The sequence below is a fragment of the Fusarium vanettenii genome (genome assembly GCF_000151355.1).
Source record: "Fusarium vanettenii 77-13-4 chromosome 5 genomic scaffold NECHAsca_12_chr5_2_0, whole genome shotgun sequence".
Taxonomy (NCBI): domain Eukaryota; kingdom Fungi; phylum Ascomycota; class Sordariomycetes; order Hypocreales; family Nectriaceae; genus Fusarium; species Fusarium vanettenii.
The window spans coordinates 77,379-101,393 of record NW_003315872.1 but is presented as its reverse complement, the minus strand read 5'-3'; the positions used below and the strand labels follow the sequence as shown (position 1 = coordinate 101,393).

At 51.1% G+C, this 24,015-nt stretch overlaps 10 protein-coding genes across 10 annotated transcripts; 6 read left to right on the top strand and 4 right to left on the bottom strand.

Moving 5' to 3' along the window:
* Positions 1–408: 408 nt before the first annotated feature.
* NECHADRAFT_79861 (uncharacterized protein) lies at positions 409–2,323 on the top strand (the record flags this gene model as incomplete). The annotated part of the gene is made up of 4 exons (XM_003048034.1): positions 409–481; positions 545–1,244; positions 1,287–1,854; positions 1,910–2,323. 4 exons carry the CDS (start codon positions 409–411, stop codon positions 2,321–2,323), a joined length of 1,755 nt encoding a protein of 584 aa, XP_003048080.1.
* A 284-nt stretch (positions 2,324–2,607) lies between these two features.
* On the top strand, positions 2,608–4,052 carry NECHADRAFT_79860 (uncharacterized protein; the record flags this gene model as incomplete). Its single annotated transcript, XM_003048033.1, has 3 exons — positions 2,608–2,730; positions 2,806–3,575; positions 3,686–4,052. 3 exons carry the CDS (start codon positions 2,608–2,610, stop codon positions 4,050–4,052), a joined length of 1,260 nt encoding a protein of 419 aa, XP_003048079.1.
* A 1,483-nt stretch (positions 4,053–5,535) lies between these two features.
* Positions 5,536–6,111, top strand: NECHADRAFT_40436 (uncharacterized protein; the record flags this gene model as incomplete). The annotated part of the gene is made up of 1 exon (XM_003048032.1): positions 5,536–6,111. One exon carries the CDS (start codon positions 5,536–5,538, stop codon positions 6,109–6,111), a length of 576 nt encoding a protein of 191 aa, XP_003048078.1.
* Positions 6,112–6,572: 461 nt separating this feature from the next.
* On the top strand, positions 6,573–9,105 carry NECHADRAFT_79858 (uncharacterized protein; the record flags this gene model as incomplete). The annotated part of the gene is made up of 2 exons (XM_003048031.1): positions 6,573–6,776; positions 6,844–9,105. The coding sequence occupies 2 exons, from the start codon at positions 6,573–6,575 to the stop codon at positions 9,103–9,105; spliced, it is 2,466 nt and encodes an 821-aa protein (XP_003048077.1).
* A 257-nt stretch (positions 9,106–9,362) lies between these two features.
* NECHADRAFT_39773 (uncharacterized protein) lies at positions 9,363–10,346 on the top strand (the record flags this gene model as incomplete). The annotated part of the gene is made up of 1 exon (XM_003048030.1): positions 9,363–10,346. One exon carries the CDS (start codon positions 9,363–9,365, stop codon positions 10,344–10,346), a length of 984 nt encoding a protein of 327 aa, XP_003048076.1.
* Positions 10,347–10,555: 209 nt separating this feature from the next.
* On the bottom strand, positions 10,556–13,499 carry NECHADRAFT_93193 (uncharacterized protein; the record flags this gene model as incomplete). The annotated part of the gene is made up of 2 exons (XM_003047852.1): positions 10,556–12,849; positions 13,478–13,499. 2 exons carry the CDS (start codon positions 13,497–13,499, stop codon positions 10,556–10,558), a joined length of 2,316 nt encoding a protein of 771 aa, XP_003047898.1.
* Positions 13,500–14,732: 1,233 nt separating this feature from the next.
* On the top strand, positions 14,733–16,612 carry NECHADRAFT_79855 (uncharacterized protein; the record flags this gene model as incomplete). Its single annotated transcript, XM_003048029.1, has 2 exons — positions 14,733–16,514; positions 16,592–16,612. The coding sequence occupies 2 exons, from the start codon at positions 14,733–14,735 to the stop codon at positions 16,610–16,612; spliced, it is 1,803 nt and encodes a 600-aa protein (XP_003048075.1).
* A 115-nt stretch (positions 16,613–16,727) lies between these two features.
* Positions 16,728–18,483, bottom strand: NECHADRAFT_39910 (uncharacterized protein; the record flags this gene model as incomplete). The annotated part of the gene is made up of 5 exons (XM_003047851.1): positions 16,728–16,992; positions 17,045–17,226; positions 17,280–17,511; positions 17,567–17,976; positions 18,031–18,483. The coding sequence occupies 5 exons, from the start codon at positions 18,481–18,483 to the stop codon at positions 16,728–16,730; spliced, it is 1,542 nt and encodes a 513-aa protein (XP_003047897.1).
* A 1,031-nt stretch (positions 18,484–19,514) lies between these two features.
* On the bottom strand, positions 19,515–21,246 carry NECHADRAFT_79853 (uncharacterized protein; the record flags this gene model as incomplete). Its single annotated transcript, XM_003047850.1, has 7 exons — positions 19,515–19,745; positions 19,797–20,012; positions 20,066–20,313; positions 20,362–20,905; positions 20,962–21,065; positions 21,129–21,164; positions 21,213–21,246. 7 exons carry the CDS (start codon positions 21,244–21,246, stop codon positions 19,515–19,517), a joined length of 1,413 nt encoding a protein of 470 aa, XP_003047896.1.
* Positions 21,247–21,791: 545 nt separating this feature from the next.
* Positions 21,792–23,983, bottom strand: NECHADRAFT_79852 (uncharacterized protein; the record flags this gene model as incomplete). Its single annotated transcript, XM_003047849.1, has 2 exons — positions 21,792–23,875; positions 23,944–23,983. 2 exons carry the CDS (start codon positions 23,981–23,983, stop codon positions 21,792–21,794), a joined length of 2,124 nt encoding a protein of 707 aa, XP_003047895.1.
* Positions 23,984–24,015: the final 32 nt, after the last annotated feature.

Here is a 24,015-nt window from a genome sequence, read left to right as displayed (position 1 = left end):
TATATGCCTCTCAGCCTCCAGCTGCCAATTCGGAAACGCCAACACGAGCCATCGATAACCCATCAACGACCAAAACGCGAGCTGCCGGTATCTGTGGGCCCCCTGAGCCGGCTTCTAATTAGCCGAGTTAGACGACGATAGACGACGGCTATCTCGAATCCATCCGGTTAACCATGTTCGGGAAAGCATCGTCGTGTGAGATTAGTGCAAGGCCTGGACCCACACTGCTAGTCGGCTCGTGATGAAGATAAGGCCTCGCCTTCACTTATTTTCCTTCGCCCCCAGCAGCTGTACTCGAAACTTGGACATCTTACCCCACAATCGCCATTGTCGTCGTCTAAACCCCTCCATATTTCGCCAAGATACACGTTTCAACGACTGCACGTTCCCTCATAGCACACGACTACGATGCCACTACATGATTCGGCCCAGATAGCGAAGGCGGGGAAGCGACGAAGCAAAGGGGGGCGATCTAGACTGGGTGTGTTGAGGAGCTTCATCTGATCCATTCAGGGGTTATCATGCTAATCAGGAATTGCATCAGGCTGCCTCACCTGCAGGGCGAAGCATGTCAAATGCGATGAACGTCTACCTGTTTGCCGGCGATGCGAGCGACTCAGACTTGACTGCAGCCCCCATTGGACACAGGATCACGGCACGAGATCATCGCTTCGAATTCTTCCGCCTCAAACGCTCCAGCCGAAGAGACGCATTGTAGCTCATGAATTAGGCCCAGCCCTGCAAGACAACCACATCCAGCGCTCCGATGATGATCTCCAGTGGACAATCTTCGATGAGTTATCTGGTGACACCGTATCAACCTTGTTCTTGGGAAACACTGATTCGGTATCGGGGACGATGCCCCAATGGGAACACCCCGAAACACCTGCCCAGACAACGGCAACCTTTTTGCGCGGGGAGGAAGCCATGAGCTGTATCGCAACGCAGTCGTCATCCCAGCCGTTACCTACTATCAACCGCCTTGCCCTTCCCAGTACCGAGCTCCTCGTACACGGGGGACCTGACGGCCTGATACTCGGCCACGAGGAATTCGGAGCACTACGGCATTATCAGGACGAGTTCTGCAAGGTTCACACCTCAAAGACACTCGCCTGGTCCTTTCCTGTGCTTCTCCTGGAGAAAGCCTCTCACAGCTCCCTCACTATACGCTGCGCCGTAGCTGTCTCGCTGCAAGACTTGGATATGCGACGCCGCGCTAATGGTTTCCCTCCAAGTGGAGCAACGTTAGCGGAGACGCACTTCGCTTAGGCATCATTGGCCTTCAGAGAAGTCATGCATCAGCCAGCTAGGACTGTCGACCATATCGAAGCCCTCGCTACTTTCTACTTTCAATACGTCTATCTCACCCACCGGCCCACTATTAACAAGGCAGAGCTGCTCAATCTCAGCGGAGCTGTTGTGCGTTATCTCCAAGCTTCATCGATTGTTGAAGCCTTGACTCGGCCAGCATCGGCGTCTGCCACAGCTATGAGCCCCTCGTTGCGCAGTTTCTTATCGCGCCTGCTTCTTTGGGTGTACCGAGAGGATGTGTATGCGACGGGTTATGGCTGCTCCGGAAAGGTCGCTCGATACTTTTCCGAGCGTCCAAAGCTTATCCGGCGTATGGGCGTCATCTCACGTCCCATGTACCAGCTGAACTGGGGAACTCGGTATCCTACTGAGCAACGCTTGGACGATGTCTTCTGCGCCCAACATCTCGACATGCTGGTTCGCTTGATTGAGCTGGAGTCGGAGATTACAGAATTCGGCTGGTCGACGATGGGATCAGACAGCACCCGGACGTCCACGGCTAATAGTCCGCACATTGAAGAGAAGATGAGTCGCATAGAGCTGGTGAGGTCCTCTCCAACATTCGTTCAAAGTCAAGCTGAAACTCACCTTCCTGCAGGATTTCTCCGCCACGTTCCAGATGATTACGATGCCTGACGACAATTACCCAACCTCGGTCTCCAGCCTCGTCCAAGGCGTTGCTGTATTCGTCACAATTTACTATGCCTGGAAGCTTACTTATCACCGAATCGCCGGCATGCCCGAAGACAAGATCCAAGATGTGTTGTCTCTGCTTATGCAGGCAGTTCAACATACAATCCCCAAGATCCAGCTCAAGGACCTGCAAAGGGCACTTCTCGTAGCTGTGATGGAGACAAGAAACCCTATTCACAAGGAATGGATCATGAGTAAGCTTGAGCCTCGCTGGAAAGCGATCCTCAGTAGTACTCTAGATCGGGACACCCGGCGCGGGCGACGCACCACTATCTGGACCCTTCACGAGTGTGCTTCGGATATCAACGGCAATTGGTAGGAGCAATTATCTCAACCCCGAGGCTGGCGAGTGGGGCAGACCTACACGATCTAGACGACGAGCTGAGCTGTGTGGATCCTGCTCCACGATAACGTCGTCTCTAGATAACGGTCACGATACAGGCTGAGGAAGGATGCTCTATCGGTGGAATCTTGTTTGGTGTTTGACATGCTGTTGACTTAAAAGACCGGTTCCTTCTTCATCAAGCCACTGCACGCATCCCGTACCACCCACTATCTATCCTTCATCGCCTCTTTGACCCCCACCAGCGAGCGCTTGACAAGATGGCTGTCCTCGGTGGCACTGAGCCCAAGACTATCACTGTTCCTCATGGCAAGAGCTCTGCGGTCGCAGTGGGACTTGCTGTTGATCAATCCTTGAATGCTCTTCGAGAGCTGAACGGTGCAGTATGACAGCACCACGCTTCCTTGCCTAGAATACAAACGTCATAGGAAACGCCATCTAACTAACGCATGCTCTAGATTCACAGTAACCCTGAGTTGTGTTTCAAAGAGTTTCAAGCTCACGAGAACATCACGGCCCTTTTGCAATCTTGCGGCTTCACAGTGGAAAAGCACGCTTTTGGTCTCGAGACATCATTTGTATCTGAGTACGGCCAAGGAGGTCGTCTCGTAACGATCTGCTCCGAATACGACGCACTTGAGGGTGTTGGCCATGCATGCGGACACAACCTCATCGCCGTCGCCTCCGTCGCCTCCTTTCTTGGTATCGCGGCTGCCCTGAAACAATCCGGGGTCCCAGGGCGAGTCCGTATTCTTGGGTGCCCCGCCGAGGAAGGGGGCGGCGGCAAGATCAAGCTAATCCAGGCGGGCGCCTTCAAGGGTGTAGATGCTGCCCTCATGGTCCACGCCAGCTCACCCTTGGACAACATGAAGGCCGCAGGGGCAGCCGCTGTCGGTGGCAGGTCGGTCGCGATTTTCCAAGGGGTCTTCACTGGCGAGGCGGCGCACGCTGGGGTGGTTCCGTGGAACGGCATCAACGCGCTTGATGCGGCGTCATTAACATACAGCGCCATCAGCATGCTGCGGCAGCAGATTCGGCCCACAGACCGCATCAACGTCTACATCAAAGAGGGAGGGCGGATGACCAATATCATCACGGCGAGAAGCGTAGTCGAGGTCGGCGTGCGTTCTCTCACCTTGGCGGAAAATGAGAAGCTCCAGGAGCGCGTAAGAAACTGTTTCAAGGGCGCTGCCATCGCCACCGGATGCAGGATCGAATTTGAACAGTTGTACGTGTCCCCCCACCCCCTTTCCCTTATCTATGGAACGACGAACGAAAGGCCAAGACAAGTAGCATTACTTTCTGCTCGCATCCATCGCTGACTTGGATGGTGAACAGGATGGATACATACGCCGACCTCCATACGAACGGCCCTCTCTGCAACGAGTTCACCAACATCATGTCAGAGCACTTTGACAGCGACTTCAATGACGACATGAGCGAACCCCACATCTCAGGGGGTGGTTCGGACTTTGGAAATGTTAGCTATGAGTGCCCATCGCTGCACCCTCTCTTTGTTATCCCAACTCGCCCTACCGACAATGTACACGGTCCAGGCTTCGCAAGGGCGGCCGGCGAGCCAGGCGCATTCGATGCAGCAATTCAAGCAGCCAAGGGGATTGCGATCTTGGCTCTGAGAGTACTACAAGATGATGATTTAGCGCAAAGAATGCAGGAAGCTTTCAACGCAGGCATGGCGAAGTAGGGCAGAGTTGGCGTCGTTGCTGAAGGGTTGGGCGGAGAGCCGGAAAATGCGCTTGTGTCTCTGGCATCAGGCTGACATCTGAACCCAGATCCTCTGATCAATGTCAGAAGGTATGCCAACCCCACAGTGGTCTCCGTCAGCTCAACATAAAACGAGACCTGGTTCATTGATACCATGAAGCCATCTGGACGGGTAGAATGGAGGATGACGAGACTGATGCGCACTACTTTGGGTCAGTGGCTGCAAAGTTCTTCTATAAGAGGCGATGGAATGTCAGGATTCTTGTTATTGTGTTCATGTTAATCCCTTAGCGACAATTTGATCTACTCTCATGTCATGACGAGCTCAGGTGAAGAAGGCTGGTGGCCGTATTGCGGCCATTTGTTGAATGTTCATGCGCGCCGTCGTGACTCCGAGTGTCGACAATTCGGCAAACGCTTCTTGATATGTCAAACCAACATCCACCACCCCAACATTCGAGGGTAGATGCTCTGCGATGTCCCTTGCTCCTGTGGCTCAATGTATCAACCAGACAAAGCTCGGCAGTGCAAACCTCTTCCGCCCTCGGCCTACGCACCCAGTCGTCCCCTCTACTAAGCTGCCATCGAGGATGATGAAGCAGAAAGTATGGAGGGCGACGACGGGGACAGGGCCGACCCAGTCAAAGAGAATCCTATCTCGGCATCCTCCACAGACGAATGGGTGACAGTTGTGGACTTATTTTATCATGGCCGCATTGAGTACATCACGATCAAGCGCGCTTCAAGTTTAATTCACATGGACATAGCTGCCAAGAACTAGAAGGAGGCATACACGGATTAGCAAGGTGAATTACTGCCCTGCTGGAAGTATTGGGACGCGGGTCTTTGACGAACGTTCTGGACGAAGTCGCCGGACCAGGGGGATGATAGCGGCAACAACTCGCAGGAAAAGAAGGGAAAGGGCCACATGAGATCTTGGTCTGAAGATCCCGAGGATCCCCTGACCCATGATGATCAAGTTGATCAAGGGGACGCATCAATTGCATCCCGTTTGGCGACCTTGGGTTTAGACGAGCCGGGTCAGTCATCGTCGCAAGCAACGGCACCCACCACAACGCCTCAGCGCTAGACCGTCTTAACCTAGCACGACCACAGAATCCGTGTCTGCTTTTAGAGATAAGATTCCGTCAAGGGCAACTAACTATACTAGCGTTAGGCCAAATTTCCTTTACTTCTAGAGCTTTTTATTATATAGATTCCGTTTTTTGCGTTAATTTTTATACCTTGTTATTATTGTTAATCAAGACTAGCTTCATTTTCGGCCAAAAGCGCCGATGCCTCGGATGGAGCCCCGGTCCGGTGTGACTCACATATTTCAAGTCAAACCAAACTCGATTCTTCTCTAGACTCGATCGGAGACGGCTTAAAAAAGATCAATTTGACATCAAGAACTTCCTCTGTTGTAAACATCTCAATCAACGTCACACCTCTCATCAAACGCGATGGAATCAACCCCCAGTCGACTTCGAAAGCAATCCTGGAGACGGGGATCATACCTCATCTCCACCGACTCAAGTCTTATTCCCGTGAAACGTCTCATTGAAATATTCAACTCAGATGACTTTTACTGGGCTGATGCACTACCTGAAGCTGCCATGAAGGAAATGCTTGATAACTCCTTGTGCTTTGGGTTATACGACTGTCATGAATCACCAGACGAAACCCCCAAGACGAACAGTCCCGAAGAAACTGAGCGGAAGCTTTTGGGCATTGCCCGAGGCGTCACGGATTATACAACATTCCTATACTTGACAGACGTCTGGGTGGACCCGTCATATCAGGGCAAAGGCCTTGGAAGCTGGCTTGTGAGGTGTGTGCAGGAGGTGATTGAGTCTCTGCCCCATCTACGGAGGAGCTTGTTGATGACAGGGGATTGGGAACGATCGGTGCCATTCTATGAGAAGCTGATGGAGATGGAACTGTTTACATGCCAAAAGGGCGAGGGACTTGCGGTCATGGAGAGGAAGGGTTTGGGGCATCCCAACTTTGGGGGCAAGGGTAATGGATATAAGCGGTGAAATTGACGGGCTGGTTCATATGCTGCAGGTCCTGTTTCCTGGTTATTAACTGGCTTGGATTAGGTTGGGTGGGCTGAAATAAGGACAATTCATAGATGAGGGGTTTCTACTATCCGTCAGAATGCCTTTGATATGCGTGCGTACACAACGGCGGCTATCAAGATCTCGGGTTCTAGTTGAATGGCGACTTGATTACGATCTGGTTTGATGTTTAGGCCTATCTCATTGGAGCACGGCGGTTTCCGGCTCGGCCAATGTGTGAACCGGGATGAAACTGCAACCTTGTCCAATCACGACAAGCTTGACACATCCCTTGGCATTATAAGCGGCAACAGGGGGGTTGAAACTAGCTCTTCGTGCAGCCTGTTTGCATGGCTTTGCGTTGAGCCATTGCGGGATATATCGCGCATCAACTTGATGCCCGCGATAACTACTCTAAAGCTGGAGAAAAGAATGTTACCATGGACCCGAAGATCTACGCAATCCACAAAAGGCTTAAGGAACAGGCTGGGCAGCGTTTTGAGCCCACGTCTCCCAGAACCCACAAAGGTCCCAATGGCATAACCATCCCCTTGATCAGGCCGCCTGAGAACTGCGAGAATCGCAAGCGCCATGTGGTCAAGTACGATCACCTTCCAACATCGACATCAATTCGTGTGCTTCAGGTGCATTCGGAAACGTTTCAAAATGGATTTGACTTCTATACCCCCCCTCGATGCTCTCATCGTCAAGGACTTGGACGACGATCCGGTTTACGATGCACTCTCTTATACCTGGAGTTGCCCAGTCACCGTCTATTCCGATCAAAGCGAGGTCTCGTCAGCCACCGCCTGGGCTGCACCGTCTTTTGACATCATCTGCGATGGGGAGCCCTTTTCAGTTACTGCGAACCTATACGCGGCCATTCTATCTCTGCGCTTGCGAGCTTCCAAGACAGGTCATCGATATTGCCGAACGTTAGCAGGAATGGAGGGCTCCAACATGACGGAGATCGCGTCCCCAACGCTATATATCTGGATTGACCAGATCTGCATCAATCAGTCGGACGTCAAGGAGCGGAACTCTCAGGTCATGCTCATGGGCCGGATCTATAAGCAATCGCGGCTCTGTTTAGTCTGGCTTGGCGGCGACGATCAATTTTCCCAAACTGCCATTGACACAATGACAAAGCTACTGAATACCGAGGACGAGATGTTTTCGAAACTTGCGGCCCTGAATATCTTTCAAGCAAAGAATTACAGGGATTTAGGCATGGAGCTAATCGAGCCTTGGGAGTGGATCGCTCTCTACACCTTTTTGAGTCGCTCCTGGTTTTGGCGCTCGTGGGTTGTACAGGAAGCTGCCCTCTCTCGGCAGTTGTCATTTTGTTGTGGGATAACAACCTTCACTCTTGACCATCTGAGTTACCTTATGGACCTGCTTATCGAAGCCAAGTGCCTGAGCTCCATGACAGGCCTTGCTCAGGCGCTTCAGGGACACTCCAACAGTTTTACCGAACAGGCGAGGATGATGAAGGCACAGGATCCAGGAGCCCGACTTTACCAGCCAAACTCAGATGACCTGCCGAATCAGTCAATGTTGAAACATCTCTCCGGGATGAGGACAAATGTTTTCGGGTTCCATAGCTCTATTCATTCCCCCAAAACGCTTTGGAAGTCAGATAAACATGGCTTGAGCCATGTTATGGGCCCATTCAAGAGCATGAGGGCGACAGATCCAAGAGACAAGGTATATGCGTTTCTCGGTCTGGCTGAAGAGCTAGGTCAGGTCGGAACGCTGCAACCAGCCTACGAGAAGCCCATCGCTGAAGCTTTCCGAGATGCAATGCAGTTTATGCTTCACTCGAGCAACAGCTTAAACGATCTCGCCTTGAAAGAAGACCCCCAGCGAACCAAGACTCCTGGTCTCGAATCTTGGGTTCCGGATTTCACCAGTGACGGCCTGGTCTCGCCAAGGGTCCATCCAGTATTAAGTCTGTGGTCTAAAAGGGAACATTCTGGCACTTCACACTTCAAGTTTCGTTCTGATGGAGTTCTTGAGGTCCGAGGATTGCGCATTGGGACAGCTTGCGCGGTCCATGAACTCACTGGTCTCCTCGGCCCAGGCGCTGACAATGGCCCAAACTCACTTATGAGTCTTTTGCAAACACTTCCGGAGGAGTCAAGTGTGTGGGTTCCGCCCTTGACGCCTTCTCTGAGGTCGTACCTTGAGACCAACGATTTAGTTCCGAATGAGGAGATATATGGGCAGGTTACCATTCAAAACGGGGGAGCAGTAGTCATCCAGTCCCGATTGGAGGTTTTCTGGAGGACACTGCTAACAAGCCGGCTTGGAAAAGAGTTTCCACCATGTAAAAACACAGTCGACCTACTTTTACGATTCTGGGACAGGGAACTCCACCTGCGAATGTTGATTGCTGGCCTTTTCTCTGATCCCGCTGCATCAAGTAAGCAGAAAAATGGCATGTTTAGCCAATTCGGAGGGGATTCCCCCAACTGGGATATGCTCAAGTCATCGATCAGCGCCATGTACCGTGCCCAAAAGATTCTGAAAGATCAGCTGAGTGACGATGTTCAAGATGACCTGTTTCCTGAGGAAATGAGTGCCATCTTACCGGAACTCGACGCTGCTTGGAGAGAAGGTAGAAGGAGTGATGAAGGAATGGCAATGGCGCAAGTGGCTATGAAAGAGCTGTCGAGACCCTTTTCGGCAGAGGCTCTTGAATTTCAGAGAGAAGTCGAGATCAACTGTTCAGGAAAACACCTTTTTACAACACAGGAGGGGCAGCTTGGGGTTGTCCCGAAGTCGACACGAGTGGTTGATGAAGTTTGGAATTTGGCCGGGGCAGACGCACCGTTCGTGCTACGGCCTCGAGGGGATGGGAGGTATACTTTGCTTGGTGGAGCTTATGTCCACGGAGCAATGTTTACGGAGTGGCATGAGGGAGATGTCGATTCTATCGCCAAGGACATCAAGACTATTTTAATTGTGTGATTCAAGAATAGGAATTCGCCTCTCATTTCTGTCTCTAAATAATATGCATTTACACTCTTTCACTTGCCCCGGTTGTGCCTCATTCGCTGGTTGTTGACCGAGGCGTTGCCGGGTGGCGGATAGGATAGCCGAGAATGCGGGGTTAAGGTTGACAACCACCTACAGCCAGTTGACAAGGGCCAAGATCATCTCTCATCCTTGATCACTTTTACACACTTGAAAAAAATCTCGAATCAACTTGGGTGTCTGAGACAACGATGCCTTTCCCAAAGCTACCACCTAATGTCGCCTACATACGACTCTCCAACCCGGCAAGACGAAATGCTCTGAGTCTTGGCGTCCTGCAAGATCTCAAGAGACAGCTCACCGAGGCTCTCACATCTCCCGTGAGTGGACAGCTTCGGATCTTGCCGCCTTTTCAAACTCGGATCTTGGAAGACTTGGAGAAGGTTGTGCGTCGAGATGATACGACGAGCGAGCATTGGAAGAAGTACGGATGGCTGGTCAATTCTTCTGAATGGAAGAGGGAGAGAGCTGGACTTCTTAATGTGCTGGTGTTGCGCAGCGAGGGACCCGTTTTCTCATCTGGACACGATCTGAAGGAGCTCTCTGGGCTCAGTCATGATGATGTCAAACTACTCTTCAGTCTTTGCGCAGAAGTCATGACATTGATCAGACGGAGTCCGATTCTCGTCGTTTGCCCCATTCAAGGCCTCGCCACAGCTGCTGGATTTCAACTAGCCATGGCAACAGACTTTCCTATCGCGTTGGCAGACACCAAGTTTGCCTTGCCGGGGGCAAAGATTGGGCTGCCTTGCACAAGCCCGTCAACTGCCGTCTCACGCCGGTTACCTCCTGGAGCAACTTATCGCCTGTTGGCAACAGCACAACCTGTCAAAGCATCAGATATCCCGGGAGCAGTTGACGTGGTTCAAGTCTCGGATAGAGATCAATCTAGTGAGGCTGGAAGTGCGGCGTTTGAAAGCCGAGTCTCAGCAGTCATCGATCAACTTGCATCCATGTCTGCTCAGCAGCAAGCCGTTGGCAAATGGGCATATTGGACGCAACTTGGTATGGGTGCATCCGACGGAGAAGAAGGGGGCGATGGCTTTGGAGCTGCGGCTCGTTGGGCAGGACGGGTCATGGCTTTGCATGCGAAGAGTGAGGATGCCAAGGAGGGTATCGGGGCATTCTTGCAAAAGAGGTCTCCTGATTGGGTTAGCAAGTCTTCAAAGTTATAGTGAGGCTGTCTATGGCCATCGAATTGTTTTATTGCTTCCTTTAAATGAGAGACGACCCCTCACTTTCAGATCTGGTAATATCATTTTTCACTCTCTAGCTTAGGAACGGTTGGGTCATGAAACCCAGGTCATGGAATCGAAGTTGCTTCTATTAGCTCAATCCATTGTCTATCGTATGATACACTTAAACCTGTCAATAGCTTCGAAGATTAAGCCCTCGACACACCATCAACCCGCCTCTTGGTCCACTGATGAGCCAGCAACTTGTTCTTTGGCTCCCTCTTGACCTCATCATACAACCTTGCAGTAAGGTACTTGTAGATATACACGCTAGCACCATTGTACACGATGCTGTGATCACTATCAGTGAACGCAAACATCTTCATCTTCTCAGGCGATACACCCTCGCCGACGAGAAGATCAATCAACGCAGCCGCGTGCTGGTAGTGCACGTTGTCATCGCCGGTGCCATGGAGAACACTGAAGCCGCCAGCGATGTTCTTGAAGCCGTCGACCTTGTGCACGGCTGTCTCAAGGTAACCGTCACGGTTAGCGTCGAGGGTCTTCATATATCGCTCAGTGTACATGGAGTCATAGAAGCGCCAGTCAGATACTGGAGCTGTGATCAAGCCGAACGTGAAGACTCCAGAGTTGACTTCAATGGTCTTGGCAGTGAGATATCCACCGTAGGACCATCCCCACATTCCAACCTTGTCTGGGTTGATGTAGTCAAACTTCTTGATCAACTCCTCTGCAGCCCAGATTTGATCGAGGGGCTCCAGCTTGCCGAGTTGAGCGGTCACGAGAGAGCGGTACTTTCGACCTCGCTGGGCGGTTCCGCGGTTATCGACTGTGTAGGTGATGTACTGGAGCTCGGGGTCGGAAGAGATGTACGCTCTCCAGTTGTAGGCTTGGAAAGACTTGGCGACCTGCTGCGAGTTGGGGCCTCCGTATGGGGTGAAGAGAACAGGATATTGCTTCGAAGGATCAAAGTTGACGGGGAGTTGCTGCCTCACGTTCATCTTGTAGCCATCTGGATGCTCAAGCTCAAAGTAGGTGATGTTGGGGAGGTTGTACTCTGAGATGGTCTGGTAGAACTTCTTGTTGTCCTCCAAGACGCGGAGAGACTTTGCAGTAGAGTTGGAAGAATAGAGCTCCTGGTAGGGAACATCAGGACCCTGATAGGTGAGGATGTAGTAACCACCGTTGGACGAAAAAGACGCAGACCAATAAGCAGGAACAGTCTCGTCCACGAGAGGGGTAATCTTCTTAGTCTTCCATGAGACCTTGTAAACATGGCGCTCGGTAGAGTGACGCTTCGCAGCTTGGAAGTAGACCAAGCTCCTGGCGGTATCGATGTTCAAGATGGTTGTAACTTCCCACTCTCCGGATGTAAGCTGGATGCCGTCTCCACCGTTGACAGGGTAGAGGTAGATGTGGTTCCAGCCATCCTCATCAGAAACATCCACGTAGTAGGTGTCCTTGCCTGAAGCACTGAGAGGGCCGACGTAGCTGATGGAAAGAGTGTGCTCGAGCCATCCGTCGGTACCATCTCGCTCACGAACTTGCTTGGACTTCAGAGTGCTGGGGTCAACAACGACATGGGCATCCTTGTCCTGTACACGGTTGAAGGCTCGGTAGATGACGGCGCTGTGGTCATCAGTGACCCAGGCCACCTCACCGATGATGAGCTCTTCAGGCTCAAAGGCATTGACGGGAACAGGCTTGTAATCGCCTGAGGAGAGGTCGAGAATGTTGAGCTCCACAGTAGGGTTCGTGGATCCGACCTTGGGATATCTAAGATCCAGCTCACGGGGGTACTCGGGCGCAAGCTTCTCGCCATCCATGTAGTATGGGATGGTGAAGGTGCCAACGCCAGTCTCGTTGAAGCTCAGGAAAGCCAGGAACTTGGAGTCAGGAGAGAACCAGAAAGTGGAACGGCCTCCAAAGATTTCTTCCTCATAGACCCAGTCTGGAACGCCGTGGAACATGTCAGGACCGCCATCGTTGGTGATCTGGCTGATCTTTCCCTCCGCGTCGCGGATGAAGAGGTTGTTGCCGCGGACAAAAGCCACGCTGTCTCCTGAGGGAGAAAACTCTGCGTACTGAATGTCGCCGACTTGATCATCAACGAGAGGTGTTGTCTCGCCGGACTTGACATCGAGGATGGAGTAGTCGGCAAAGTACGAGTAGCGGTACTGCTTGGTGTAGTTGGTGGCGATGAGAAGCTTGGTAGCATCGCTGCTGATCCAGCTCTCATGGAGGTCCTCAGGTAGCTTGTCCGCAGAGACAAACTTGCTGCTCTTGCCAGTGACGATGTCTTCTAGAACAAGATCACCAGCGCTGTTGGTGACGATGTAGTTGCCATCACTGCCGGCTGAAGACCACTCGACGCTCAAGGTCGACGGCCTAATCTTGGCACTGGGACTGGTCTCGTTGAATGTGAGGATACGATCACCACCGCCGACAGGCTGATAAGGCTTGCGAGGGGGGTCAATGGCAGCTGAGCCAAAAGAGACAAAAGCCAGCAAGGCCACCAAAGCGCTTTTCCCAGCCATTTTGAGAATAAAAGAGAGAGAGGAGGTCACACGAGGAACCTTGAGGGGAAAAAAGAAGATCTGTTCAGATGCATCCCCTCGGCCTTAATATTTTACAGTGTCGTACCACGTTAATCTCGAATAACCTTAACCTGGTTTATCCACGATAACGCGACGATCACTGTTTGCCTTCGCCTTCCCGCAGCGGCTTAGAGGTGAAACCCGACCGGGATGTTTGACCTGCCGTTTTGGACGGTCTGGCAAAAAGTCCCCCGTGCTATGTTGCGTCGGGGACCTGCAGCCAAGCCAACAGGCGCCGGCTCTCGTGACAAAAGTTCGTGTCTTTTTAGACGTTTGCTCCGGATTAGATGACGCGAAGGGATGATTCCTGTGTCGCAACGTATCTTGACAATGAGACAATCGCTCTTGGCACGAGATATCCCCCGCTTGATTGTTGACCCTTGTTCGTGATACCCCTCTTTACTTCGGGCTCGATACTACAAAGAGACCCTGTAGGTTGTGGATACTTGCAGTTGCACAATATTATCGTCTTATGACACTTGATTGGCTGATTCTATCGGAAATAGATGACACCCGAGATTATCGGTGACTGCATAACTCCGACTTTGTCAAGTGATCGACAAGCCTAATGCCACATTCGATTTAAGGGAATAATTAAACATGAAGCTTGGACCGGCTCAAACCACAGTCCTTATCCTGCCTTCCTACCCTAAGGAGGGGGAAGAATCACGACTGATACTCGATAAAGTGACCTAGGACCTGAATTGTTTCTACGAGACAGAAACGGATTGGAGTTGGATGCTTCACACCCAATCGATAGATTACAATTTCTCCTGCGATTGAATTTACAACCTGGCCTTTGAGCTAGCTCACTTTTCGTGGAAGTCGCAACATTTATCAGAAGTGAGCCTCACATCGAGCAGCACGAAGTGACTTCGAAGAAGTCGTCTTCCCATTGGAGTAAGCCGTTTGCGTCATTTTCAATTAACAAAAGTCTCACTCATCAATAAGGATTTTGCAGATAGGTATTTGGTGGTTGAGAAAAATGCTATCCTTGCTGAGTTTCACGCGTAATGGCAACTTGATCAGTGCCTAATCCCACCTTTTTACTGGAAAAGGAGGCATTACTGCCCCGACATGTAAATAGTTATGGCTATATATAATTATTTCTGAGATACCTATGCGGTCAAATAATTGATCGGTCCCCGCTGAGGGTGATGAGCTGCATCATGATGGAGTTAGTCGCTCAGAAGGTCCTCCGCCTCGGTCTGAGCCACTGCATTCTGCGTACTGTACATTAGCAATCTAGGACTTGGTGACTGAATCCCCATGTCAGAGACACCGCGGTACCAATAAACTCGACACACTGAAGGCGTCATGCCACCGGAAAACCGGAAACGCCTTAACAGAACCCTAGTATGGCTGTCAGATTCTTGTTTCTCCGTCTCTAATCGTGAGTTTGAACAAAGCTTTAACCTTAACGTTAGCAGCGGCCATTGGCCTGACTCCACATTGGCTGGGATTCTTTGAGTTTGTGCGCCCCCCTGTCTCTGCCTTGCGTCCCCTGGACGGGTTCGCTTTAGACTGACAGGCGACAGGTCATGAGGTGGTATCGAGGCTGATTTGACGACGGTGGTTGAGGAAGTTGCCGCTTCAGCTGGATTTCCGGTTTGATTGATGAAAGAAGTAGCTCATATAATTGATGCAATTGTTTCTCCGGCAAGACGGAATTTAACTCGACACATCACTCTCCAGCCCATCCCATCAAATATCACCTCGACCTCAAATACCCCGGCTTTTCAGAGCACGGAATCCAACTATGAACAACATGGGCAGTGGCATCTACAAGGAGGAGCAGATGCGAAAATGGGACGCCATAGTTCGCTATGGGTGGCCCACCGTCATAAGCAGCAGCACCTGGGCCATCGCCGTCGCTCTCATCACCCTGCTATACCAGGCCGTTGCGGTCAGGCTCTTCAGACCCTATGCAATGAGTCTGTTTTGGCTCCTCCCTGAGCATCATCGAGCATGGGACGTTGATCAGGTCAGAGTCGCAATGGCCAACACTATGAGCCCTCAAGCAGCGCTGGTCAGCACGCCCGCATACCGATGTTTGGGGTCTACGAAGTGCAAACCTGCCAAATTCATCGCGCTTCTTTGGCTATTCGGTGCACTTGTGCTGATGGTGGTGCCCATATTCCTCCCTCTTCTCTTGGCTAGGAGAATACCCGTTGTCCAAGGAGTTCCCGGTTCAATCGAAAACTGCAGTCCACTGCTCAACTATAGCAATTGGATGGCTCGATCACAGTATGACGGATTACTTTCTTGGGATATGCTCCGTTTTGCAGACACGCACGGATACAACTACAGCGGCTCAAATGCCTCATCAGTTGGTCTTTCAAACGACAAGGATCGAATTGTCATATCATCAGAGTGCCCAGACTGGGCCCCCGCCTGTGACAGAAATAACTCTTTTCGAGTTGACGTCGACTACTGGGTGAAGCAGTCCGAGGTTGGAATCGGCAGCAAGTCTTCCTCTCGTCATGCCGAATTTGGCGTGTTGACTACTTGCTACAAACCAGAGTATCGTAGGAAGTTCCTGCGAACAGAGGAAGACGGGACGAATACTTATGGATTACTTTACGGCAGCAGTAGCAGTACTGGTGGAGATGAGTACGTCACTGAGGAGTTTAACCTTGAAGAGAGGTTTTGCTACGGATATGATTTGTTTTCCCACTTCAACTCCAGCGGGCCTTCTGAGGTCTCCATCTGGCAACCCAACGATACGCTAGCTCATCACGGCGATCTCACTCTTCTGTTCTACCACATTCGGTTGATACTGAGTCCCACTACAAGCGATGATCCGGTCTTTGCTACCAACAACACTCAAGTCGGAGGGGCTTACAGATACAGGCGGGCCATTGTACCCATCATGTGCAACACAAGCTACGCCTACTGTCCAGGAGGAAGACAGAGCTGCGTATCACTAGGAGGCAATGACGGAGTTGGCGAATACATCAACAGCTCAAGATCTCATGAAGACAGAAACGTCGGATTTCTCGAGCTTATGTGGATAAACACATGGGTTCCCTTGCTGTCCATCATACCCGGCAGCAGTGAATCCGTTTACGCAAGCCGCACCCTGTCTCTTGGATCGACGCAGCTGGCTCCAAGGGAAATAAGTGGACATGCCGAGATTGTACGATTAGCACTGGCAAGCCGCATGGTGCTCCTGACATCTGCCACACGAGCAGTATCAAATTGGCGCAACTACGTCTCTTCAGAGCTTCCCGTCCGGGTTGTTGAGGCAACAGCGCAACAACTGGAGACCTGTCGGCTGACGTTGATGGAGTCATCTGGGAAGATCACAACTTCGGGCGTGTCGATCCTCGTCGTCGTTCTCATCGGCGGTATTCTCTTTCTACTTACCTTCATTGGGCCCTTTCTTCGTCTTATCCTTTGGAAAAGGATGTGTGTTCCAATGATTCGGTGGAGGCTACGAACCGCACCACATCTTCATCGAATGACGGTGGAGCGTGGGGATCCGAGTCGCTTCTGGCCTGGGGGCGCAACGGATGAGTGGCCTACGGGAAGAGACTGTGTGGATCAGGTAGGGTTGGTAGAGAGTTATTCCGGATATCATGCTGTTTATCGACCCGATGCTCGGTTGAGGTATGTTCCAAAAAGTGGATTGAAATCTACGGATGAGGTTGCATGTGTTGAGGAACATGGCATTCTAAACTGATAGCCATAGCCAACGTCCCCAAACCCTTCTTTTGTCCATCGCAACCTGTCATAGCTCCATCCACTGTTTCTTACTCACCTACAGTGGATAAATGAACTTGAGGTTCTCCCGATCGGTCTGGTCCAAATCCTCGTGACTAATGTTGATCACCTGGTCTCCCGTGTCGAGTTTCTCGTGTTCTTCAAAACTGGTGTCGTCGGCCTCGAGGATTTGCTTGCGGCGATTGTTCTCGCGGACGAGATACCAGCGGATGATGAGACACATTCCAGGCGAGATGAACCAGAAGGCGGTCATGAAGGACCATGGGAGTGTGTACTGAGGCTTGTACTGCGGCTGCCAGAATCTGCCATATTCTGTTAATAAGACTTGTTTGATCTAACAAGGGTCTGACTCACTCTGGAGAAATCATGTTGGCAACAGATGCGGCAACGACGCAAGTTGATAGAACTGTAAGCTTCTTAGTGTAGCCGGTCGCTGTAGTCCCAGCCCAAGATAGACCCAGGAGGTAAGACGGCTTGAAGGTGGAAATTTGTGTTCCGACAACCAGGGCAACCTTGTTTGACCACGGTGCAGCGAGCTATACCCAAGTCAGTATAACATCAGAAAGTAGTCACTTCAGAATGTACTAACTTCGATGATACCCCCAACAAAGCATGGAATGTACGAGATTGCGCAGGTGTAACCTGTTCCAAGTCTAGTCGCGTACAACATGGCGGCTGAGACGAGGACTAAGAATGATCCGATAAGAGGCTTGGCAATATTAAAGAGAGCGCTTTCAGCAGGCGTGAATCCGAAACCAACGACGATGAGAGGAAGTTGCTGAGATGTGTTGTTTGGGAGCTCGTTGAAGAACATGTGGATGCTGTCAATCGTACATTAGTACTCATGGGTGATAGTAGGGCTCCGGCGGAACATACATGAAGAGCCAACTCTTGAAATCGGTAAACGCCTCTCGAACTTGCGACCACTTCCACGTCGAATTGCGAATACCAGACTGAGACTCTCGAATCGCCGCAATCGTGTGGATCTTTTCCTCCGTTGAAAGCCATTTAGCCTCGATTGGCGAATTGGGCAGAAAGAAGGCGAGTGGCACGCAGACGATGAATGTCAGGATTACACAGATGATGTGAAGCCATTTCCAAGAGGAGATGCCGCCAACAAGAGCATGTGCATTGTCTTCCAAGATAAGCTTGTAGGCCACCATGGTGAGCAGGACATTGGCGAAACTGCCTGATGCCCACCATAGGAGCTGGACCCAGGGGCTTTTCTTGGGAGGGAAAAACGCTTGGTGGAGGACTGTCGTGCTCGGGACGATTTGAGATTCAGTCTTTGGAGACACGGTTAGCTGATGAATCATCTCCTTCAAGTTCACGTTACTTACCATGCCTAGGATGAAACGCAGTGCCATCATCTGCTTGCCAGTCTTCACCAACGGATGCATCCCTAACAAAAACGCCCACAGCACCAAAGACCCCACAATGAACTGCTTCTGTCCAGTCTTTTGTGAGAGCCAAGCTCCTGGCCAGAGAGCAATGAGATATCCCGTATAAAACAAGACAAAAAGATCATTGTACTGTTTCTTGGACATGTCGACGTCGTCGAATATTCCCATGGTGCTGGCCTGCGAGAGCGTCGACTTGTCGAGGTGAATGAGGAATGCGATCCACCAGGTTTGAGTCAGAAGAAACCAAAAATTCTTGCGGATCAGTTTCTTCTCGCCTTCTGGGGTTATAGGGTCGACTTTGTCCTTGTTGAGGTTGTAAAAGACGGTCGTGTCGTCTACGTCTTTGTTGTCGACAATGTTTTCGGGACCAGAAGGCTCGTCTGTGGTCATAACATTGGGACTGACCTTTCGGCCATCGACTGATTGTTCATTGGAACTGTCGTTGACTTTTTCGGTTTCAACATTGATGCGATTTTCAGATGCCATCATGTCGAGATGACGTGAAGCGTCTGCTTGTGGACCAACACGGGAGAAAGTACGTGAGAATGGGAAGACGATTGTTTGAGATGCTTCTTGGTTTTGATACTATCCTAGCCAAGCCCTTGGCAAGCTTATATACTTTTACTACCACAACGGAGATGCCATCGCTCCCTCCTTAAGCTCACGGTGTAAAAGAATTGTGGGCAAATGACGACTCCAGGGGCAAATTCACCACCAACAGTTCTCACTCGGATAAAACGGCACGCGGGTAGTTACGAGTACTACAGAATCGACAAATGTGTCTTTCCTCCCGCTCGTGCTGTTGGTAAGGAGTTGCGAGGGAACAACACCACCCCCACGCATTGGGAGGTGATCAGCCGTGACCATAAGGGTTGGTCATCCACATCGACATCCCTGCGCAATCTATGGCAAAACAAATTGATTTGTCCGATGACGAATCACACCCAAGATGTCTCGATTTGAAGGACCTTTTCACGCTCCCCCACACGCACATCTCGTCGTGTGTGTTCCGAACTTCCGTTGCCCTTGCCATATGCTTAACCAACGTGATTGATGCTTGATTATAAGCGCATTTGACTGGCGTAAGCTACGGAGATGCCGAACGGGAATAAGCCCCCGTGATCTATTTCGGTGAATTTGCCTCGTGAGATTTGATCGTCGGATGTGACTCCCTTTCAAGCATTCCGTTCGAGGAGCGCTTCATCCAAGGCAGTACCCTGATGGGATGTGTTCTCGCGAGAAAGGGTCTATAGCATCTGTGGGACATCCACACAGCCTTTGTTTTATTTGTTAGTAATATTTCGTCCACGGAAACTGCCTCGTATGCAAATCGAAACGGGAAGAAGCCGCGGTAAACCCCTCCCCTTAACAGAGCTTGATCCACGAAGGAGTCAAAAGGCCCGAAGATACCTGGCCTCCGACTAGCCTCTACCAATGTTTCGTGGCCCATTTGGACCCTCCTCCAGTCCGTTGCCTCTACGCGCGTCTTCACGCCATCGCCAATAGGGGCGCATGTACGAGGTGCTTTCATCCCCATGCTCGAGAATGTCCGCTGCATGCTTCCCAAGAACTGGAAGGAACTTGGCCCCATGTCCACTTCCACCTGTGCAAGCGAAGACTGAGTTTTCGGTGTATGCGGGGACGTAGTCGATCTGTTGTCATTGTTCAGCTGGGGTCAAGAGAAGGTGGGAAGGGAAACGTACCAGAAAGGAGTTATCTAGGGTATCTGTGTACCAGCAGAGCTTGGTCGAGAAGAAGTCTTTGTGTTCAAACTCGGGCAGAAAAATGGATACAAACGTCTGAATGGCCTCTCTAGCAGGCTCTGGAACAAGACGAGACTCTTTGGCCGGCAAAGGAACTGACCATTTCCCGTCTTGTGTGAAACCACACTCTGGAGGAGCTGGTTGGAAATTGGTAAACTAGGGGAAAAGTTAGACATTACCTGTAGGAAGCGACTTTGGCTCATTCTCACCTTGATACCGCGGTATCCAATCTTGATCAGGCCTTCAGGTGTCCGAGGAAAGACGTAAACGCTCCCCATGTCTTTTCCTTGCTTGTCCCGAGGAGCACATTTCCATGTGATGACAGGAAACTTCTCGGGTGAGTACTTCTCCCACAATTCCGCATCAGTCGTGGATATCTTGTACGTGACGACGCTTCCTGACGAGGACTCGATGTGGTACGACAGCTCTGGCAACAGCTGGGTTGAAAACGAGCCCGCTATGAAAGAGTCAGTTTGTTCACAAATGGCAGTAAAGTATCCCGTACCTGCAATGACTGTAACGTCACTCTTGTGGAACTTGCCATCCTTGGTCGTTAGTCCAATCGCCTTCTTAGACTCGCCAACGCTCTCCTCGACCAAGCCGTCAAAGGCGCCATTCTCTGGACCGAAGTGAAATGTGACTCCCTGTGCGACCGCCTCCTTATAAAAGTAGGCACATGCTCGACTACATCGCATGAAGCCGGCAAGTGAATCTAAGACTGCCTCAAACGTTTCCTGCGGCGACGTATCTGGGATGTTGAAGTTGAGAAGCTTCTGATCCCAGCCACGCTCTTGAGCGCGTTTGATGTCCTCGGGGTTACTCTTGACGAACTGGGTATCTCTGATTCCATCCCGCTCCATGTTACTCAGGGTTTCACGTTCCAGAGCGCCGAGATGCGTGGTCGGTTGGACGCGAAGCATTCCACAAGCATTGAAGAGGGGTGAAGATGAATTGTCGTTGCGGGTTGTCTCGTCGATTGCTTCCCACGCGCGCCGGCTCTCGACTGCAAGACGTTGGTAATGGATCTTGGTTCCATATGAAGCTCGGAACTATTTCAGCGGGCAATTAGTCTAAGGAGGTCGGTTGAAAGGGCGAGTAGACGCACAATTTTGTTGTGATCGACCGAGGCAGCTTGGATGTCGGAATCATGGTCGGGGGCGTACGTCGACTCGTCGTATCGATATCGGTCGAATACAGTCACAGAGTGTCCTGAGGTATGTCAGTGAGCTATCTAGTAGCTACTCTGCTACTCAGTCATGTTACCTCTCTTACTCAAAGCCACGGCCAGGGACAAGCCAAAGATGCCCGCTACCTCCCATCAGTTAAAACGGACCTCATTAAATATTGATCACTTACCACCAACAATCGCGACCGACTTTTGTTCCGCCATGTTTGCGTTGCTTGATCTTGACGCGGGGCTGAGGTTGTGATCAAAAAAAAATGGCCAACCTACCTACGTTGGATGGTCGAAAACCTGAGGTCCAAGGCGAAGATGGGACTCTGCAAATTATGTAATGTTACATTTTGTCTGATCCGCCCAAGAACCCTTGTGTCCTCTTCCATAGTACGCCATGGATGCGATGAGCGCCGATCTTTAGCACCGGGATGCGAAAAGAGGAGCCGGGTTAACGGCGTCGCTCAAACCATGCTAATGCTACCCTAGGCACGGAGTAACCAAAAAGACATCTCCAACACCCATCATATCTTTAAAACAAGAGGGGCGCTGCTTTCATCATTATTTGTATACGTACGAGGAAATAGGTATCAATCATTATTGTTGAATAAATCTCGACACTGATTGGCAGACTGCATAATTTCGTTGAAGCACCCAATCTTAACAGCCATCACTCAGTCAACGAGAATACTAATACCAAGGAATTACTCAACGCGTGTCATATAGGACCTTTAAAAGAGAACAAAGAGACACCAGTTTTATCAAGGATTGGCTTGTGTATGATTTCCTCCCGGACTTTGATGCGGTAGGTTGTGCATGGGAATTGAGGTGTTTTGTGCCGTTGGTGCAGCGGCAGGTGTCAACGGCGCATGGGAACTACCACTGCCGCTTGCATGCAGACCAGGAGGACGGGGGACGGGAGTTGTTGGCACCTCCACGTACACATCTCCTGTTTTACCGTCCATCCACGTGGCCCAACTCTCCATGTCCTTCTGCTTTTCTGCAAACTTGACCATGCTAATATTCTCCGGGGGTTGTTGCGTCTGCAGTGCTCGATTCTCGAGTGTTTGGAGGAATGGCTCAACTCCGTCACTTCGGCGGAATAAAAGAGCGTTCCCGAGCATCAGATCAAGGAACTTTTCGATGCTGGCCCGGTTCTCATGCAAATGGACAAGAAGGATAAGGGTAACGCAAAAGACAGTCGCAAAGATGCCGACGACTGCGAATGCTGGGGACTTGACCACAAAAAGACGAAACTGCAACCGCGACACCTCTCCCGTGATAGTGACATTCTTTGCTGAAGAGTAGGCCTGTAGAGATACATAGTTGGCGAAAAAGGACTGAAAGACAATCTTGAATGAACTGAGCAGCTTCTCCTTGTCGGGAATGGTATCAAGAGTGAGATCGTTGGAGCCATGACTAACGACAAGACGTGCGAAGCTGTCCATGTCGATGTAAGTTTTTGGGTCAAAAATCGAGTACAGGTCAATCTCTTTGATCCAAATTCGGGCAAAGCCGGGCCAGAACTGTTCCTGGTCATGCTGCGTAAAGTTGAGGACCTTGGCTATGGAAGGATTGTTTGACAGAGAAACCTCGACGGTTGTATTTGACCGGTATAGCATGGGTTTGCAGGTTATGAATGTGAGGTTTGTGAGGCGGAATCGTTCACTGGCGTTGTACGTGCCCGTAAACATGCCTATCCTCATGAGACCGGCAGCTTCTCCACAGTCAACAACTGACCATGACTTTTCGTATTTGAGCGTGCTATTGAAGAGGTTGTACCACTTGGAGATACCGCAACCGCCCGAATTGAACCCGATTCTGAGCTGAGCTGAGTTGTACTCGTCGTCGTCCTCCAGAGCGAGCGAAATGGCGCCGGCGCGTACTAGGTCCTCATCTGTTTGGGCGTTGCACTCAACTGTTGCCCAGTACGCTTCCGTATCAAAAGTGTAGTTTCCAGTGGCATTCTTCTCGGTGGGAAAGTATGGCAAGAATGAGTGCGTCTCGGTCGTCCAAGAATAGTTCTGGGCCCCCCTCACAACCGTGGCACTCACCATCTCTAGGGCTGGGGTTGATGATGAATAGTTGGTCCCTCTGCCCTCAGACCATCCTAGCCACTCGTCAAAGAACTTGTCGCTGTAGAGCCCTGTCTCTGTCGCCCGGGGTACTTGAGCGACGGCAAAGATGGCAGCTGACAGACCACTTGCGGTCCAGAGCGCCACACGGAGGAGCATGCCTATACCTAGGAGAACGTGGCCTTGTTTGATGGCTTTGAACCCATTCAGTACTGGCCACTCTCCATAGTCCAGCAACAGGGTGCGCTTGGCGGTTGAGCGAGTCTGGGCTGTCGTTGGCTGTGGAATTGGTTTGCGACCAAAAATGGAGAACAGCCTCTGCTTCCACGCTTCCCAAACAACTGCGCTCGAACGCCGTGTGGAGTTGGGCCTGTCGAGTTCCAGAGTCGGCTGTACCTTCTTGAGGGCCTCAAGCATGGCCGACCAGAGCGAAGAGTAAGCCGAGATGATCCAAGCCGGAACAGTCGCCCAAACAATGGATGAGCTCCAGATGGAGGCTGGGTGAAAGCCTCTCGAATCAAACGAAGCGTTGTCATTGTCTGGCACGGTAGCAAGACCGTTATCACGCTGCGATATGTGCCATAGACCGCAGATGATGCCGATCATGACGAGCTGGAAGAATAATTGTAGAGCCATGCCTCCAGTAGTAAGAAGCAGAGGCGGCCTCCTGGTAGGAACCCGGTGCCGCCATTTGGAGAATCGTCGACTGAGTTCGTTGCATTTCAGTCGGAGCGAAGTGACTCGCAGCCTGATCCAACTGCCGAAGATGGCTATTGGATGAGATAAGCACCTGTCAGCGGCCCGAGGTTGCGGGAACACGTCACATTGGTTAACGTACCTGGTGGAAAGTACTTGTTCCAGTCAATGTTACTCTTCATGGTGTATTTCTTTCTCTTTTCAATCTTGACAT